At 44.0% G+C, this 19,438-nt stretch overlaps 1 protein-coding gene across 1 annotated transcript; it reads left to right on the top strand.

Annotated features, from left to right (window-relative positions):
• The first annotated feature begins 533 nt into the window (after positions 1-533).
• On the top strand, positions 534-18,366 carry GFRA3 (GDNF family receptor alpha 3). The gene is made up of 8 exons (XM_023549383.1): positions 534-606; positions 7,166-7,456; positions 11,891-11,983; positions 13,277-13,589; positions 16,585-16,688; positions 16,860-16,994; positions 17,385-17,473; positions 17,699-18,366. Exons 1-8 carry the CDS (start codon positions 534-536, stop codon positions 17,786-17,788), a joined length of 1,188 nt encoding a protein of 395 aa, XP_023405151.1. The 3' UTR covers positions 17,789-18,366.
• The last annotated feature ends 1,072 nt before the right edge of the window (positions 18,367-19,438 follow it).

The raw sequence follows: 19,438 nt of genomic DNA, 5'->3' as shown, positions 1-19,438 counted from the left end.
CAAATTCTAATAGAAAAATAAATTACTACAAATGCAAGTGTTAGAAGATTTCATTCGTGGTGGTTGCCCTTGTGCTTTGGGTGTGTGTATGCGTGTGTCCAGAAGGTGAGAGTGCTTTCTTGGAGATATATTTGGACTTCTCGAAGTGGCAAGCCTCCAGTAGCAGCCTTTACATTGTCTTGGGCAGAATTCCTCTGAGCGAAGTTCTCAGCAGACGGCAGGTGGGCAGACTTGGGTGGAGCACCCTCTTCCTCCCGCGCCCGGGTAGCCCCCAGGACGCAGGCCCTCGTCCCCACCCCTGCCCGCTTTCTCCGTCCAGTAGAAGAGCCGCGCGGTGCGTCGGTCCGCTTCGGAGTTGGAGGGCGACGCCCAGGACCCTGGTGGGAGAGAGTCGGCTCCGCGCGAGGAGGGGCGTGAGGCGCCGGCGGAGGGAGCTCGGCTCGCACAGCTCAAGCGCGAGAAACAAGAGAGCGCAGCGCCGGGGCAGGCACAGTGCCCCGCGGGGGCGGACACCCAGCGCCCGCACCCCCGCCATGGCGTGCCTCTCGAGCCCGCGGCCGCTGCAGACCGGGGTCCTGCTCCTGCTGCTGCTGCTGCTGCGAGCAGGTGAGTGTCGTCTGTGGGTACGCGGAGCCCGCACGGGCCAAGGCAGTAGCGGGAGGTGGAGGTGAGCATATAGGCGGGGCTGTCCGGAGAGGGTTCAGCCTGGTGGGTTCGGGTCCGCTGGAGCAACTGCCACCCGGTCCGGTCAGTCGGTTCACCCTGGCCTCAGGAACTGGAGGAGGAAGGCTGGGTACCAGGAAGGGCCTGGGTTCCATGCCTAATACAGTGTCCGAGCTGTTGGGGATTAAGTGCCAGCAATGGCCTGGGCATCCAGACATCTCCTCCCTCCCTGGTTTCCCTCTTCCCTCTTTAGAGGTGCGACTCCACCGTCAGAGAACAACCTACGGCCAGGCCACTACCAAAACAGCATCTGTTGGAGGCGGCACAATCTGATCAGAAGCAGAACTATTGGTTCCACATGAGCTTCAACTCTTTTACCCTCTTTAAAAGCTGGGAAGGGGAAACTAGGTCCAGAAGAAGAAAAGAGGTTTATGTTAGAACTGACTTGTGACAAATTAGGGTTGTAAATTGCTGCTCTAGACTTGCTAACATCATTATTTGTTTGTATTGTTGAGACTATTGCTCACCACCAACCTACCACACCAGCACAGCCTTCAGAGTATCATTTTTTTAACTGCAGCCGAAAACTGGCTACTGGGGGGATGGCCTTTCCTCTGCAAGCTCTCCAGCACCTGCCTTGCCCTATAATAGATCCACAGTAGATGTTTTGTGGAATATATAGTTCAAGGCATAAGATCAGAACCATACCATTCCCTCAAGGAGTCAGCCTGGGGTCTGTGATCCCAGGGAACATGTCCACAGCCTTTAGAGTGGGATGGGTAGTTCTCTGGAATCTCATTGTGAGGCTTCTGTCCAGAACCCAAGGGGAGGGAATCCTGAGGCAGAGATATCACACACTGGCGGGAGGCCTCCTCAGTCCACAAATGGGTACTGCAGAGATGGAATCTTGGCTCCAAGACAGACTGGAAGGAGGAAGGGAAAGGACTGGGTCTGTCCAGACTGACTCCATCAGTAAATCAGTACAGAAAGACATCACCCATCTGATTTGACTGACTGCCCAGAAAATTCCACTCACCCTAGTGGTATGGCTGGTCATGTCAGAATTGGGGTAAATATTAAACGCCTTCCTCCTTAACCAATTTAATGAAGCAGTATGGGTAGAGGTCTATTTTGCATGATAATTCTTGATAGCAGTGATTTGTGGTTAAGTGGCCTCATTGAAAATCCTTAAAACAGCCATCCAGGAGCAGCAATATAGGGCCAATTGCTCTCCAAGAGCACAAACAGAGGGTTTTAGCATTTGAGTGGAAAATACCTCTGCTCAGGGCTCACCGAAGCATTAAAAAACCAAAAACCCAAGCCTGTTACCATCTAGTTGATAATGACTCATGGCAACCCAATGTGTTTCAGAGTAGAACTGTGTTCCATAGTTTTCAATGGCCGTAATCTTACAGAAGTAGATAGCTGGGCACTTCTTCCACAGCACTGCTAGGTGGATCTGAACCAACAACCTTTTGGTTAGTAGACAATAGCGCCACCCAGCGACCTGCCAAGCATAAAAAACAAAAAATCAAACCCATTGCCATAGAGTTGATTCTGACTCATAGTGACCCTATAGGACTGAGTAGAACTGCCCCATAGAGTTTCCCAGGAGTGCCTGGTGGATTTGAACTGCTGACCTTTTGGTTAGCCCCTATAGCACTTAACCACTATGCCACCAGGGCTTCCGCCAAGCATAAAAGAGGCCTCTAATTCACAGGGAAGTGGCATCATGTATTCAAAATCATTCCGGACTAAGTAGGAGTTGGGAGTCCTGGTTTCTAGCCTTGCTCCAGCCTTGACTTGCTACATCCGCTTGTATGTTACTTTTCTTTGTTCATCGATCTATAGAATGGGTGTCTGTGCTGTGGGCCTTACCAGGGAGCAACAAATGAGAGTCTTGTGCCCTGAAGCATAGCTTGAATTCTGCCCCATTTGCAGCTACTCATTCTGTGATGATTCAAGAAGCAGAAAACCAATTCAGAAGCCAGGCTTCTGACTAATCAGTATGAAATAAAGACATGTCAGTGGCAGTGGAAATTAGGAGGGGGGCAGGAGAGTGGTGGGGCCTGTGACAAACTAGAAAACACTTGTCAAAAAAGGCAGTCATTACTCAACTCCAGCTGTTGCATTGTGGGGTTGTGGGCCCAGTCTTGCCATTTTTCAAGAGAAGTTAGAAATTCAGAATTCTATGTGAAATACGATTTTTAAATGTTGGCAACTAATTACAATTTTTAGTTACAAAAAAATGCAAAATGCAAAAAAAAGAGAGAAAGAAAATACTGTGTAGACTGAAAAAAAAAAACAACTGTACACTGGGTTAATTTGTGACCTTTGCCCTAGATCAAGCCCATATTTCACAGTCCAGGAAACACAAGTTCTGCCCTGTTCTGATGAAATTTAAAGTGATTCCCAAGTTCTTTTGTTGAGCTGGAATGCCCCTAAATCCACCACTGCCCAGCCTTTGTGAACAATTAGGTAAAAAACTAGAGAAATTTTCTTTTGAAAGTTGTTATAACGCAACATTTAGTCCACTTAAGACAATGGACATGGACCTGCTACTTTTCATTCAGCAAGCACTCATTGGGTACCTACCCAAAGTACCAACATCTTAAACTTTCAGTATTCTCAACCAGTTTCAAGCCATATTTCCCTTTTGATAAAGATAAAAATCTCATGCCTTCTTTAAACATTTTTTGAAATTTCAAAAGCTTTTTTTATCTCCACATATAAAACTGCCAAAGATGCTTTTATTATTGTATCTATCTATCTATATCTATAAAACACATTTGTCAATTTAATGTTTTTCATGTGTACAATTTAGTGACATCAATTACATCAATCATATTGTACAACCGTCAGCAATATCCATTGCCAAATTTTCCATCCCCATAAACAGAAACTCAATGCTTCCTAAACAATGACTCCCCTTTTCCCTCCGCCCTCCCACCCCTTGTAACCACTAATAAATTTTGCTCTCTATATATTTGCCTATTCTAGATATTTCATGTAAGTGAGATAAAATATTCTTTTGTGATCGCCTTACTTCACTCAGCATAACATTTTCAAGGTTTATCCATACTGTAGCATGTATCAGGATTTTATTTCTCTATATCTGAGTGATATTCCATTGTATGTATAGACCATATTTTGTGTATCCATTCATCTGTTGATGGACATTTAGGTCATTCCCATCTTTTGGCAATTGTGAACAGTGATACAGTAAACATTGATGTGTATGTGTCTGTCTGCATCGCTGCTCAAATACACTTTTTTGAACTACACATTCCCTCTGGAAATTTTGATCTACCCCCAGAAGGGACCTATCCTCTCTCCTCCTAATTCTCTCTCTTGAGAAACTCTGATTTAATTCAGTTCCTTCATTTTACAGCTAAGAAAACTGAAGTCCAGAAAAGTGAAGTAAATTGCTCTATGTAGGGCTGGGACTACAGTGAGGTGAGTGAAGGGGTGTCAAGAAACTCAGTAGTCAAGATAAGTAATATTTAAGAAAATTAAAATTAATGGGAAAAAAACACATAATGAATATGAAAATTGTGAATAAAAAGAGTAACAATGCCATGCTGAGCCATACTGGGGCCTGAGGCAAAAAGAAAAATCTTTAAGACTGAGCCTGTGTTTATACACTGAATATGGGATCAGCTCTCAAACTTTAGGGAGCATGAAAATCTCCAGTGAATTTTCTAAAATTCAGATTCCCAGGTTTTATCATTAGAGATTCTGAGGCAGTAGGTCTAGTGTGGGGCTCGGGAATCTGCATTTTAATAAATAATCTAGATAATTTGAGGTTGGACTGGAAGAGGAGGTTGGAGTAATTGAATTCTGAGGCTCCTCCCAATTTGGGGATCAGGCTTTACAAGGGACATAAATTAGATTTTAATCTAAGTGCAACGGAAACTATTGGAGGGATTTAAGCAGAGAAATGAGATGACCTGACTTACGGTTTTAAAAGATAGCCCCACATAATGCCAATCAACAGTAGAATTAGTTATATTCATATAATTGAATGGTATACAGCAATGAAGGAGCCCTGGTAGCACAATGGTTAAGTGCCTGGCTGTTAATCTAAAGGTTGGCAGTTCAAACCCACCTAGCTGCTCTGCAGGAGAAAGGCCTGGTGATCTGCTTCCATAGAGATTACAGCCAAGAGACCAAAAGGTCAACAGGTACTCTAAAGCAAAGATGGGATAATAAGGAAACTAGAGTACAGGAAATGGAACAACCAGAAAACAAAGAGAATGTTGATACAATTTGAAAAATATAACTAGTATCACTGAAGAATTTGTGTAGAAATTGTCAAATGGAAGGCTAACTTGCTGTGTAAACTTTCACTGAAAACACAATAAAATACTATTTAAAAAAAAAAATTAAAACCAAGAAAACCCTGTGGGGCAGCTCTACTCTCTCACGTAATAGACTTGGTAACACCCAACAACAATAATACACAGCAATGAAAATAAGCTATTGAATTTCACAAATGTAATACTGAGCAAAAGAAGATAAGAAACAGAAAGTACACATTGCATGATTAAAAAACAGGCAACAGGCAAAACTAGTCTCTGGTGTTAGAAATTAGGAAATGTCATAGTGAGTAGAAGAGGGCTTCTGGGTGTGCTCATAATGTTCTGTTCCTTTATCTGGGTGCTGGGTACACAGGTGTATTCATTTTGTGAAATTCATTAAGCTGTACATTTTTGATTTGTGCATTTTTCTGTATGTTATACTTCAGTAAAAAGTTTATTACCAAAGAAGATATATAAATCTCCAACAAGCACATGAAAAGATGCTCAACATCCTTAGTCATTAAGGAAATGCAAATGAAATTCCCAATGAGACCACTTCACACCCATGAGGACAGCTATAATTAAAAAACCAGAAAACAGAAAGTAAGTGTCGGCGAAGATGAGGAGAAATTGGAATCCTTATACATTGTTGGTGGTAATGTAAAATGGTGCAGCCAAAACAGTTTGGTAGTTTCTCAAAAAGATAAACGTAGAATTACCATATGACCCAGTAATTCCACTCCTAGGCATATCACCAAAAGAACTGAAAATATGTATTCAAACAATACTTGTACACCAGTGTTCACAGCAGCACGATTTACAATTGCCAAAAGGTAGAAACAACCCAGATGTTCATCAGCTGGTGTGTAGATAAACAAAATGTGATATTTTCATACAGCAGAATATTATTCAACCGTAAAAAAGAGAATGAAGTACTGATATATGTTACAACATAGATGAACCTAGAAAGAAGCCAGACACAAGAGACCACATATTGTATTATTCTATTTATATGAAATGTGTAGAATAGGCAAACCCATGGAGACAGAAAGATTAGTGGTTCCCAGGGCTGGGGGGAAGGGACGGTGGGGAGCAACTGCTTAATGGATACCAAGTCTCCTTTTGGGGTGATGAAAATGTTTTGAAACTAGATTGAGGTGATGGTTGTACCACACTGAGAATGTACTAAATGACACTGATTTGTACACTTTAAAATGGTTAATTTTATGTTGTGTGAATTTTGCCTCATTAAAAAAATAGTCTTCTGGTTTACAAAGAAAAAAAGTTTATTAAAAAAGATGGTTGGATAGTATGGAAGAATGGGTTTGGAGGATGGAATAAGGGAGAACAGTAAGGAGGCTTGGCAATAGTTCAGGTAAGAGTTGCTGGTGGCTGGAGCTAAGGAGGCGGTGATAGATGTGCAGAGAAGTGGACACATTCCAGATATATCATGGAGTTGACACAACTTGTTGCTGGACTGAACATAGGGTGTGATGGATAGAGAAGCATTAAGAATGATTCCTAGATTTTTTGCCTTGAAAACTGAGGGGATGGTGTCTGTTACCCCATAATGGGGGGATGGGGATCCCCTTGGCAGAGCTTCCTATGTCTTAGGATACAGGGGTTTCTTCCAGGGCTGAATTTTAACCAACCCTGGTATTCCTGAGTGAGAGGATCAGATTACCCCTTCTCCCTTCTAGCAATAGCTCAACTCCAACCCCAACCGGTTCCCATGTTAAAGTATTTTTTAAAATAATTTTTATTTAACAGAGGACTCAGAGTTGTTTCTGACTCTGGTTTAGCACTCCTTTGGACATTCTCAACTCTCTTCTCATGATGCTATCCCTTTCCCTGGCATGGCTCTGCCCAGGACCCCATTTCCCTAGCCTGGCAGGGTCATCAGGCTCAGCTTCAAACAAGTGCCCTCCTCCTCCTTCCTGGAGGCTAAACAGCCTTTCCTCAAATCCTCCATCTGTTATTGGGCCTGAACTGTACTGATGAGATTGTGACAGCTGCAGACTGCCCAGTCCTGCTGGGCTTCTTTCTCCTCATTCTTATTCCTAAATGGCCTTTTGTGCTACCCCAAGACTTTCTTGCCCAAGGTTTCATTGGGAAGCCCTCCACCCTGTGTCGCAACTTGTTACTCCCAGACAGCTACTCTGAGCTTCTGTGAGCCTCACCTGGTTTCTCATCCGCTGCAGGGGACACCTTCCCCACAGAGGGCCGGCTTATGAACAGCTGTATCCAAGCCAAGAAGAAATGCCAGGCCAACCCCACGTGCAATGCTGCCTACCAGCACCATCTGTATTCCTGCATCTATAGTATAAGCACCCCATCACCCTCTGAGCAGCCATCAGTCCCTGCAGAGTGCCTGGAGGCAGCACAGCAGCTCAGGAACAGCTCTCTGATGGGCTGCTCATGCCACCGACGCATGAAGAACCAAGCTACCTGCCTGGACATCTACTGGACTGTTCACCATGCCCGCAGCCTTGGTGAGCTCCCCATGCTAGAGTGGATTAAGCTGGGGAAATGGGCAGGTGGCTCTCGGGGGCTGTTTATTAATCTTGCAGAATATGAGCTATGTGGTGGATTTCAATAGGGATGATGATGAAACTCTGCATTTTACAGCAGTAAAAGGTGGAAAGAGGAATTGGCGGTATCCTTTTGGGTCTCCGGAACACTGCTCTCTTTTTCTAACGTCCCCTATTCTTACCTGGCAACGTGTAGTTCCCTCTTGGCACTGAACCAGGCTGAGGCCCAGCCTGGGGAGCTGCTGAACACAAAGGTATGGAGAAGAGGTGGGGAAAAGGATCCTAACACGTAAACAGGCTCCAGATATTATGAAATCCACAGCTAGGAGAGACTGGAAGGTAGCATTCTTGTCCAGCCTTCAACAGAAAGGATACATATTAACCAGATAAGAGAGAGAAGCACCTAAAGAGCCAAAGAGAGGAACCTCCTCTGACTCTTTTCTTAGGCCTTCTTTGTATTAGGTTTTATAAGACTATCCTGCAGTAACAAAACAGTGACTTGCAAAGCAAGTTTATTTCTTGCTCATGTTCTGTGTTGGCTGTTTCATGTATATTCTTGATTCTGAGATTCAGGCTAACAGTGCAGCTTCATGTGGGATGTACCCTTATCATCACACAGGGAAACAGCAGTGACAGAACCACGCAATGGCTTTTAAAGCTTCTGCTCAGATGTTACCTACGCTACTTCTGCTCACATTCCATTGACAAAGCAGGTCACATGGCCAAGCCTGACATCACTGGGGCAGTGAAGTATACTCCTCCTACAGGAAGACACTACATATCACATGATAGAAATGAGAATATATAATCTTACAGGAAAGGCAAAGAATAACTGGGAACAGTAATACAATCTACCGTAGTCCACCAATTGGTCAAAATATTCACTTTCCTCCCTTCCACAAGAAAAATACACCCATCCCCTCTTCCCAAGGAAGATGCCCTAAAAGTTCTAGACAAACATGGTATCAGGCTTAAAGTCTAGGAGCTCATGATAGTCTCTGTATCACATCTGGATGTGGCTTCTCTTGATCTAGAAGCCCATGAACTAAAAAGACAAGTCATCTACCTTCCACACATACTGAGTAAACAATAATGGAACAGGGACAGGATAACCACAAACAACATTCCCAGTTAGAATGGGGGAAGAGTGGGAGGTACACAGCAGACACTGAATGGTTCATAGCAATTCTGGAATTCCGCTAGACAAATGTTGCAAGGGCCCTCTTTCCTAGGAGTACAGGTTGTTCCTTAATAAAGCCCTTATTCTGCTCCATGGGAGTAGTTGCTCTATCCATTGTTCTCTAGGACTCTTGGCCCAAGCCCTCTGGGAGTCCTTCCTTTTCCATTATTCTCTTTGGCCACATCTGAAGAGGGCACTGGAGACTACAGCTTCCTTGGGGACTGAGCAATGTTCTCAGCCTGCTTCCTGCCTGAGGAATGTTGGGGCATTTAAAGGCTCCAATAGTTACAGTCTCTTTTTATCCAAGCTAGTGGCTTGTTTAACAGTACAACTCTCTCAAAATATAGTTGTTTTTTATCTCTTTGATTTCTGTCACCTCATGTTCCGGTAGCCTTTTTCACAATTTTTTTCAGGACATGAATCTCTTTCTAGATCTAATTAGAAGTACTTTGACCTTATCAGGCTTCTGTGGGAGAGCCAGTACCTTTGTTTTGTTTTGTTTTGTTTTGTTTTCCCTGAGTGCTTTGGTCCAAATGGCAGGATTTATTTGGTACCATTAATCAATTGAGAAATCTCTAAAAATGTGTGATAGTCACACACTTGATCTTTGCCCTAATAAAATAAAAAAATTTTTTTTTTTATTTCTAAGGCTAAGTTATAATTGAGCTTATCACTCAAAGCATTTCTCAATTTTATCTTACCATTTATTGCATCTCTCAATCCTGCTGCAGGCCATGGAGTTTCTGGATTCTCTCTTTCCCCTTTCATCTGTACTTTGCACACTGGCCAGTTCTTTTCTGAGCTTATGTATTTTTTGTAGTACCTTGCCAAATGCAGCCAATAACAATTAAGACGTATTAGTAACGTTCTGATTCTCAGCTCCTTCCCCTTAAAGCACAAGCTCATTTGGTAAATCATCTTCCTCCTAAGTTACTGCAAGCAACAATTTTACCAAATGCTTTGCCACTACATGACATGGGCTATTATCTTTCCAGCCCCCAGTAGTAGTTTCTTTACCACCCACTGCCCAGTCCCCAAAACAGTGCCACACCTTTTAGATTTTTTTGTTACTGCAGCACTCCATTTTAGGTATCAATTGCTTTATTAATAAGGATTTGCTGGGTTATGCTGCAGTAACAAACAACTCCCAGATCACTGGCTATCAACAACAAGAATTTATTTCTTGCTCATATTACACATCTGCTGTGAGCTTCCACAAGTTGGCTTCATCTCTGCTCCGCCTGTCTTCTTCATTCTAGGATCCAGGCTGGTAGAGGGGAAAGAGCAATCGAGAACCATGTGATGGCTCTTAAACCTTCTGCTCAGATGTGACTTACGTCACTTCAGCTAACAATCCATGGGCCAAGGCAAGTCACGTGTCTAAGCCTGACATCAGTGGGGTGGGGAATTACACTCCTCTCACAGGGGCCATGAAAGTTGCACGGCAATAGGTGGAGATGTATAATGCTCCCGTAAGGTGGGTAGCAAATAATTGAGAACAATAATACAATTTACTACCTCCTTGTTTCCTACTTTCTGCTCCCATCCTAATGGCTTCTCTTTCAGAACTCCCCCTGAGACTTCTCCCGAGATCCTTGCACCACCACCCCTTTTCCCTTGGGAGGCTGGAGTTCTTCCCAAGGATCCAGCATCATCGATATTCCTTTTGTTTTGAAGATGCATTTACAAAGATTTACTGGGTGACATCCCTGCAAGATTTATTCACCAACATTTATTGAGCACCTACCATATATATGAGCTATGCAGAGATTTTTATAAGACCTAGTAAATCACTTTAAGGAGCTCACACCCCCATGGGTGTGTGTGAGAGAGATATGTTTGCTTTGAAATATTGTCTCTTCTTTCTCTGCCCTTCTCAGTCAGGTTTAATTCAAGACCTGGTCTCACTTCCATTTCCTTGGCATATGATGCATTTCCATACCCAAGTGGTCAGGCTTGGAACAGAGTCCACCACTGCCCCTTCCCTAATAGCAAGAGAAAACAAGAGACGGGGTCCCCTTTATTGATTATGTACCTGCAGGCAATATGTCTAGTGGTTAGAGGCAGTGACTCTGGAATCAGTCCCAGCTCCACTTCTTATTAGCTTATGTGAGTCTGAGTAAGTAACTCAACCTCTTTCATCCTCAGTTTTTTTCTTACTTATCCAAGGCTGCCAGGAAGATTAAATGAGATTTTATTACACACACAGAGTCTTAGTTATCTAGTGCTGCTATAACAGAAATACCACATGTGGGTGGCTTTAACAAACAGAAATTTATTCTCTCACAGTTTAGGAGAGTAAATAGCCCCAGCGGTGCAGTGGTTAAGCACTCGGCTACTAATCAGAAGGTCGGTGGTTTAAGCCTACCAGCTGCTTCACAGGAGACGGATGTAGCAGTCTGCTTCCATAAAGATTTACAGTCTTGGAAACCCTATGGGGCAGTTCTACTCTGTCCTATAGGGTTCCTGTGAGTCAGAATCGACTCAACAGCAGTGGGTTTTAGGAAGCTAGAAGTCTGAATTCACAGTGCCAGATCTAAGGGAAGGGTTTCTCTCTCTGTTGGCTCTAGAGGAAGGCCCTTGCCTCTTTTGAGCCTCTGCTCCTGTACAGTCTTCATGTGGCTTGGCATCTCTCTTTACCCTTCTCTGCTTCAACTGATCGTTTAATCTCTTGTATTTCAAAAGAGATTGACTCAAAATACGCCCTACACTAACATAGCAAAGACAACCCATTCCCAAATGGCATTATAACCACAAGCATACGGGTTAGGATTTACAACATATATTCTTGGGGGGCATAATTCAATCCATAACACACACACACACACACACGTAAGTTTATTTATTTTATGTAAAGTATATATATAAATGAGATAGGTTAATCAATTACGCATATATATACGTGTCTGTATATATATATATATATTATATATATACACACACACACCACATACCATAGTACCCAGCACATAGTGTGATGGACAAATGATACTTTTATTTTCTTATCATTAAACCTACTTTGTTCATCAAGCCCAGCCTATACCTTCAAGGCCCTTCCTTTTTCTAATCTCTGTACCGTTTACAGCTAGCTGAGTAGACCTGTGCCTTTTCCTTTTCTCCACAGGGCTTTGAGGTCTGGCCCAGCAGCCTCAGCCCCTCCTCCCACCCCCACCCTGGTCCTCAGGATTCTGGTGCTCCCTCTACCTTGTCTCTAGGTGACTACGAGCTGGATGTCTCCCCCTATGAAGACACAGTGACCAGCAAACCCTGGAAAACGGATCTCCGCAAACTGAACATGCTCAAACCAGGTGTAGAGGGCAAGCCCAGGCTGGGTAATGGGAGGCTGGGCCTGGACCCCAAGGAAAGGGTGTCTGGTGGGAACATAAGCTGGGGAGACTTGTGGGGGAATAACTCCTACCCTGCCAGGTGACTAAAGAATTATTATGTTAGGGTGGGAGTCTGAGCTGTGGGTGTGGTCTGGTCCTACAAGAGCCATCAAAGAGCAGCAGCTATTAGGGAGGCATTTGAAGAGAAGGCATTAGGGCTCCTTGGTTCCCAAAGGTGAGCCCTTACAAAGGGTGTGGTGGGAGTGGCAGGAGGGGCAGCAGTCTCAGAAAAATGTACTGAAATGGAGTTATTTACCCTTATTCAAGGCAGCCAGGAAAGTAGCTTTTTGTCCCTAAAGAATAGGAAATTGTTTGTTTTCAGCCAATGTAATGGGATGGGCGAGGTGTTGGGCAGGGAAAATAGTGCAAGAGTGTGTGACTCCACACAGGGGTGACTTGGGGTGGGGAGCCATCAGACTGGCAAGGACTATGATGTATGTTTTTCAGGAAGATTAGGCTGTTGGGAAGGAACACACACACACATGCACTCTCTTTTTGAGAAAGATTTGAGTTTTGTTGTATAGTCAGTTCTATATATTAGAATTTTGAGAGAAAAAATGGAGATGCATAACCAACTCTAATTATCAGGAATTAGTGAATATCCCATTCCAGTTACTTGATTGTTTGGCTGCCGAAATATCCTGTTAATGGAATTATCACCATGATTTCCCAAGACTCAGAGTGTGGTGAATTTTTATGCATGAATCAATGAAAGACAGACAAGTGACATTAAAGCTGAAAAAAAAAAAGAACAGAATAGACAGATGCAAAACAAAGACTAAACAGAACTTGGTTGCATCTGCCTTGGACCGTTCAGAAGGTGCTTTAGAACGTTGCAGGGCCTCTAGATTATGATTTCCACCACCAGATCTCACCAAAGGAAAGATTTTGGTTATTTGGGTTTTCTGGCTGCTTGAATTCTAGATGAGTGGCTGTTAGATACATATGGATTTTATTTTTTTTTTTTAACCTAGTCAAGATGAGGAGTAGGATGGAGGAGTCTGAAGAATACCAGATATAATTTGTGGGTAGAAGGAAAAACCCTGGATTAGGAGTGGCCTTATTCAAGTCAGTCCTGCTTTTCAACCCCTCCCCCCCCCCGCCCCCCGCCAGCCTTCAGAGTTAAATTAGGGTGCTTACGGGTTCTTAGGGAGGCTGGGCTGCAGGTATGCTTGGAGGACACAGCCTGGTGACTTGGTGCCCCTTTTCTCCCAGGCTCAGACCTCTGCCTGAAGTTCGCCATGCTGTGCACTCTGAACGACAAGTGTGACCGGCTGCGCAAGGCCTACGGGGAGGCGTGCTCAGGCCCTCGATGCCAGCGCCATATCTGCCTTGAGCAGCTGCGCACCTTCTTCGAGAAGGCGGCGGAGCACCGCGCTCAGGGCCTGCTGCTTTGCCCGTGCTCACAAGGAGACCGAGGCTGCGGGGAGCGCCGTCGCAACACCATCGCCCCCAGCTGCGCGCTGCCGTCTGCTGTCCCCAACTGCCTGGAGCTGCGCCGCACCTGCCTCTCAGACCCGCTCTGCAGGTGTGGGGTGCGGGTGGGCCCTGGTGGGAATGGGCGTGGTGCACTCCTTGAGGGCCACCTGCCTGTGCGGGGGTTGGGCCTGATATCTCTCTCCACCCAGAAACTGACTGGCTTCTTTATCAGGTGGCTACCTTAGATATTTTCTCAAGAAGAAGTTTTTCCCCCTTTATGTAAAAACTTAAAAAAATACACATACAAAAAAAAAAAAAAATCACTCAAAATTCCATCGCCTGAAGATAACTCACTGTACCTTTGAGGGCATTTCCTTCTGTTTTTTTCTTTTCTATACAGATAAGCAGAATTAGACATTCTGGAAATATATTTGTATCTTGCTTCATTCATGTTTGTTACATATCTCATGAGCATTTTCCCGTGGAGGTGGTATGGAGTAGTGGTAAAGACTGGAGCTCTGCAGTGAGACATGAGTTTAAATCCTGGGTCTGTGTGACCTTGTGCACACCACTTAAGATTCCACCACTTAACCTAAAATTCCACCACTTAATCTAAGGTTGTTTAACTCTCATTAAAACTAAACAGAAAAATGATGCAGACCTCATGGGATTCTGGTGAGAGTTAAATTAGATAATTTATGTAAAGTATTTAGCTTACTGGTGCAGAATAAGTGCTCAGTAAGCGGTACTCATTGCCATTGAGTCAATTCCGACTCACACTGACCCTGTAGGACAGAGTAGAACTGCTCCATAGGATTTCCAAGGCTGTAAATCTTTACAGAGGTAGACTGTCACACCTTTCTCCCTGGAATGAGCTATGGTTTTGAACAGCCAACCTATCAGTTAACAGCTGAATGCTTTAACCACGGCCCCACCAGAACTTCTTCAATAAATGGTAGTGTTTCAGGGATGGATTACCCAATAAGCACATAAACATCTGCTTAGGCATCAACAAAACGGGATCAGGTGTCCAAAGCAAAGACCCATAGATGCCAAGCAGACAGGACACAAGGAGAAGCAGACACCGCAGTGGAATGGAACTGTCAGGGCACTAAGCAAAACTGATACAAACTCCAGTGCGTGAGAATGTACCGACCAGAAGTAAAGTTCACACAGGGTCACGAGGGCGACCATGCACAAGGTTGTTTAAGCTGTGAGGCCCCTACCACTTCAACACCTTTGTTGGCATCTGTCTCCAGTGGTTCACTCCCATGTAATTGAAATTCCTTATCTCCGTGAGTCCGTTGGGAGTATTCTGTTTCTTTCTACGAAACAAGAGGTCGGGGTGGGATGTTGAGTCTAACTTTTGCTACATTCACCTAATAGGCGACTGGACCCAAGATGAGTGGTTACTGGGCAAGGACAGGTTATGTTGATAGATAGCAGGTCTCTGATCCATTTGGTAATTCACATCTGCTTTACACATATTCCTAACTTTAATGATCACAGACTGCACAACAGGATGCTCATTTTCATCCGTAAAGTGATTCAAAAATCCTCAGTGTACAACAATAATTCAACAAAGACTGGAATCATTATCCTTATTATATACGGAAGTAGATGTTGCTCAGCAGCTTAATTGTGACAGAATCATTGAATTTGTAAAAGCAAAGAATACAAAGAAATGTTTTTAATTATAACATGTTAGAGATGAAAGAGCTATATAAAAGTAAAATATAGTAATTTGATTTAATATTTGTTTTCTTCTGATCATTAAATTTTCTTTTATGACATCTTTTAATTTGCTCATTTATAGCTATAGCATTGATTACAAAACCAGCATAAAGATTGAAATATAAGCCGTTTAAAGCAAAATTGGCGAAAGTCAATTTTTGTTCTGGAAAATCAACAGAATTTTACATTGATTGTTGAAACATCTAAGTTGACTGATTCTTTTTTTTGTGTGTGTGTGGAGTATGTGGAATATTCCTTTTGTAGAAAATGTGGTGTATAGTGAAAATGTCAATACCCTGCGTCCACTGAAAATGTTATAATCCAGTTCATCTTATTCTCCTAAAATGGCCTAAGGCTACCCTTGCGTTCAATCGCTAATATTATAGTCCCATTTAGAAAGAAGTTACATTGTGGATAGTTGCCACACACACTCACACACACACACACACACATATGTATATATAGATAACTCAAATATCCCATTCGAATGCGTGAGTAAGCAGAGGAGGGGTCACCACAGATTGTCAGTGTTTAGGGCCTTCACCTGCCTTAATCCAGCCATGTGGTGCTTATTTTGTTATTTACTGTACTTTATGAACTTAATTTTTAAATGCCTGTGTTGTATTCAATTATTTAGCCATTCCTCTATTGTTGGATATTTAAGTTACCTTCAGTTCTTTGCTATAAATAATGCTGTAACAAAATATTCTTGTTCATTAATCTTTATGGACATCTCTGATTATTACTTAGGATTGGTGCCATTACTAGATCAAAGGACATGAAGAGTTTTGAGGTGTTTGATACATTCTCTCCAGCAAACGTGAAATTCTGATCTGGCTTTCCTCTGCCTTCTTAGGGCAAAACACTTATCAAATTGAAGTTATCATCCATTCAAGTGACAGTTGTTTACAATGAGTCACATCAGCCTAAGCTTGCAACTTTGTTCTACCACTTACTGTAGAGTGAGTGCTAACAATATCTAGCATTTATTAAACAGTATGTACCAGGTACTGTGCTAAATGCTGTACATACATTATCTTATTTCGTCCTCATGAAAATCCTATGAGGTAGTGCTTTTATCATCTCTTTTTTTTTTTTTTTCGGTTGAGCAAACTGAGGTTAAAGAAGTTGTCTAGGTCTCATAACTAGGGATTGTGGAGTCCAAATTCAGAGTGATGTGTTGTGGGAGCTGGGGTGACATGCATTTAATTCTGACAGAGGCTGATGTCACTGAGGAGGAGGTCCTGGGCCTGACTCTGAAGGAAGAGGAGGATTTGCATGAAGATGGGCAAGCCAAGCTAAAAGTTGGCAAAGGTGAAGGCTGCAGACCAGACCCTTAAGGGTGACTCTTGAAATGTCCTTTCTTCCAGATCGCGCTTGGCGGATTTTCAGACTCATTGCCATCCCGTGGATGTCCTAAGGACCTGTGCAACAGAGCAGTCCAGATGTCTGCGAGCATACATGGGGCTGATTGGTGAGGCTGGGGGACATGTGTAGGCAACCCACAGCTTAGCTAGCCTTGCGGGATAGGAATGCTGTGGAGACTAACCCAGAAGGATTGCTCCTGAGATGGGTAGGAGAGGATGGGAGTAGAAGTTAGGGTTGACTTAGGCCCTGAAAACACTTTTCCCTCTCCACTCCACAGGGACTGCCATGACTCCCAACTTTGTTAGCAACATCAACACCAGTGTCGCCTTAAGCTGTACCTGCCGAGGCAGTGGCAACCTGCAGGAGGAGTGTGAGCGGCTGGAAAGGTCCTTCTCTCGTAACCCCTGCCTCAGTGAGTGCAATCCACTTGCTCCAAGTTCCCATGGCTGGGTCAGCTGAACCAAGGGGGTTGGGAGAAGGGTGAAGTATGTGCTCCAGACTGGTTCCGTCTGTTTCCTGCAGACAGAACAGCCCCCTCCTCAATATAGGCTTCTATCCCCTGAGCCTTGAACTAACTTTCTTCTCACACTTTCTGAGTGACCCATCCCAGGCTGCCTGTTCAACCTGTGTGGGCCCCAGGGACACTCTTCAGCCAAAGGAACAAACAAGTAGACAATATCCCATTCCCACCTCCCACCCACCTACAACACAGGGTCCCTGTGGCATTCGCTTTCCTTCCTTGAGACCCTGAGAAGTCTCCAACAACCACCCCCTTCCAATCTGCCTTCTCTCCTCTCCTCAGTGGAGGCCATTGCAGCTAAGATGCATTTTCACAGCCAACTCTTCTTCCAGGACTGGACAGACTCTACCTTTTCTGTGATGGAACGCCAGGTAAGGCCTCCTCTATTCCACCACTCATACCTTTACCATACCAGCTGGAGAAAGCCCAAATAAGGCAGACAAGGGGGTGGAGGGGGGTGACCTCCTCGTCACAAATACTATAAACTACTGATAGACACTACAGGGGAGGGGACAGGTATTGATTGAGGCTGATGGGGTAAAGTGGGTGGAGATGCAGGGTGCCCTAGGGCTAACTGCATTCCATTTCTTCCACAGAATAAAAACCCTGCTCTGAGACCACAGCCCTGGGTGCCCTCTCTTTTCTCCTGCACACTTATCTTGACCCTGTTCCTGAGATTCTGGTAGCTCAACTTCCCGGGGGGTCTTCTTCCCCTTCACCATACCCAGCCTGACCTGCACCTACAAGGGGTGATAAAAGGACAGCCTCAAGAAGGAAGTGCAGTGCATTGTGTGGCAACCCTGACCCCACTCCACCCATCTAGTTGATTCCTAAAAGCTAGGGGTTATCGACCTCCAGATCCTGATCGGCTGGGTTCCCATTCCTTCCACCCCACCTCCATTTATGACTCAGGCTGCCCCTTCGTAGGACTTGGTGACACCACCATTTAGCCATATCTTCTGGTGGTAACCAATTCAGCCAAGCTTTGCCCTGATCCCTTCCTTCTGCCCACCAGGATCACCTAAAGAGGAAGCACCTCACCATATAACAAATCAGTCACTCTTTAATACATTCCAAGCAGGCAGGGCTGGGTGTTCTAAGGCAGCCTAGAAAGACACTTTCCATCATGAGGAGAGCTAAAGCAAGACTCCGGGCCCTCCCACCCCGCATTTCCTCTGAATTAGAAATCTGCCTGCACTGCCCTGCCCAGGAGCCCTACCAAGCATTTGAACATTAGCAATCAGAGGCCCTGAGCCTTGGTTTATTCCAGCTACTGCCCCAGAGTCCCCTCAGACTCTTGGATCATCATTAAACATTTTCACTTAAAACTTTGTTCTTTTCCCATTTTCTCACATTGTAAATTCATACAGAACTATGAGTGTTACAGACTAAAGGCCACAGGCTGGGTGATCAGGAGACATTGTGGCCCTGCCACTGAACGCTGTGTGACTTTGAGCAGGTCTCAGCCTCTGTGTGTACATGATATGGAATTGGCAGAAAAAAACGGTTTATATGAGTCTGTGGGCCTGGTATCTGGCCCAGCTTGAGCCATTCCTGGGATACTATGAAATGTCTGCCACAGCAGTTAAGGGGGGCCCTCAGCCAACCACAGCATTTATTATGTACCTGTATCTGTTATTGATCTGCTGCGGACCATAATGGGGACCAGAGGAAATGGCAGACCGGTTATCTCAGGGTATTTGTAAACCCATTGGGATAAGGAAATACCTACCCTTGCAAAGTAGCTGGAAGAATATATTTATAGAGCTGAGGACATTTCTCTAGTAATTCACTCACTCTTTCAATACACATCTGTTGAGTGCCAGCTCTGCAAGGTGCTGTGCTAGGTGCAGGGGATTCCAAGGTAAGACTCAGATCCTGTTTTCAAACCTTTCATACACCAGAGGAGGGAAACAGACAAGACAGTCAGTAAGTACAATGCAATGTGATAAGTGCTATGCGATCACTATAATAATAAGCCACATTCATTGAACCCTACTGTGTGCCAAGTACTTTAATGCATTTATTCATTTAATCCTCCAACAATACTTGACTTTGTCAGTCACTTAATTGTGCTCATGCAGAGCCTATACATAGACCAACAGGCAGTTATTCAAACAGAACAAGGGATACCCTGTGATTTAAAATCAGGAAAGGTGTGCATCAGGATTGTATTCTTTCACCATACTTATTCAATCTGTACGCTGAACAAATAATCTCAGAGGCTGTACTATATGAAAAGGAACATGGCATCAGGAATGGTGGAAGATTCTTTAATAACCAGTGATATGCAGATAACACAACCTTGCTTGCTGAAAGTGAAGAGGACTTGAAGC

The sequence above is a fragment of the Loxodonta africana genome, chromosome 2, assembly GCF_030014295.1.
Source record: "Loxodonta africana isolate mLoxAfr1 chromosome 2, mLoxAfr1.hap2, whole genome shotgun sequence".
NCBI classification, from domain to species: Eukaryota; Metazoa; Chordata; class Mammalia; order Proboscidea; family Elephantidae; genus Loxodonta; species Loxodonta africana.
Note: the sequence above shows the minus strand (reverse complement) of the source record. Positions and strands in the feature narration are given on the sequence as shown.

Bases quoted from the DNA above. Each gene is read 5' to 3' on its own strand.
- GFRA3 (XM_023549383.1), top strand. From the start codon at position 534: ATGGCGTGCCTCTCGAGCCCGCGGCCGCTGCAGACCGGGGTCCTGCTC. The intron at 607-7,165 runs GTGAGTGTCGTC...CATCCGCTGCAG, and splicing joins GCTGCTGCTGCTGCGAGCAG to GGGACACCTTCCCCACAGAG. The intron at 17,474-17,698 runs GTAAGGCCTCCT...TTTCTTCCACAG, and splicing joins TTTCTGTGATGGAACGCCAG to AATAAAAACCCTGCTCTGAG.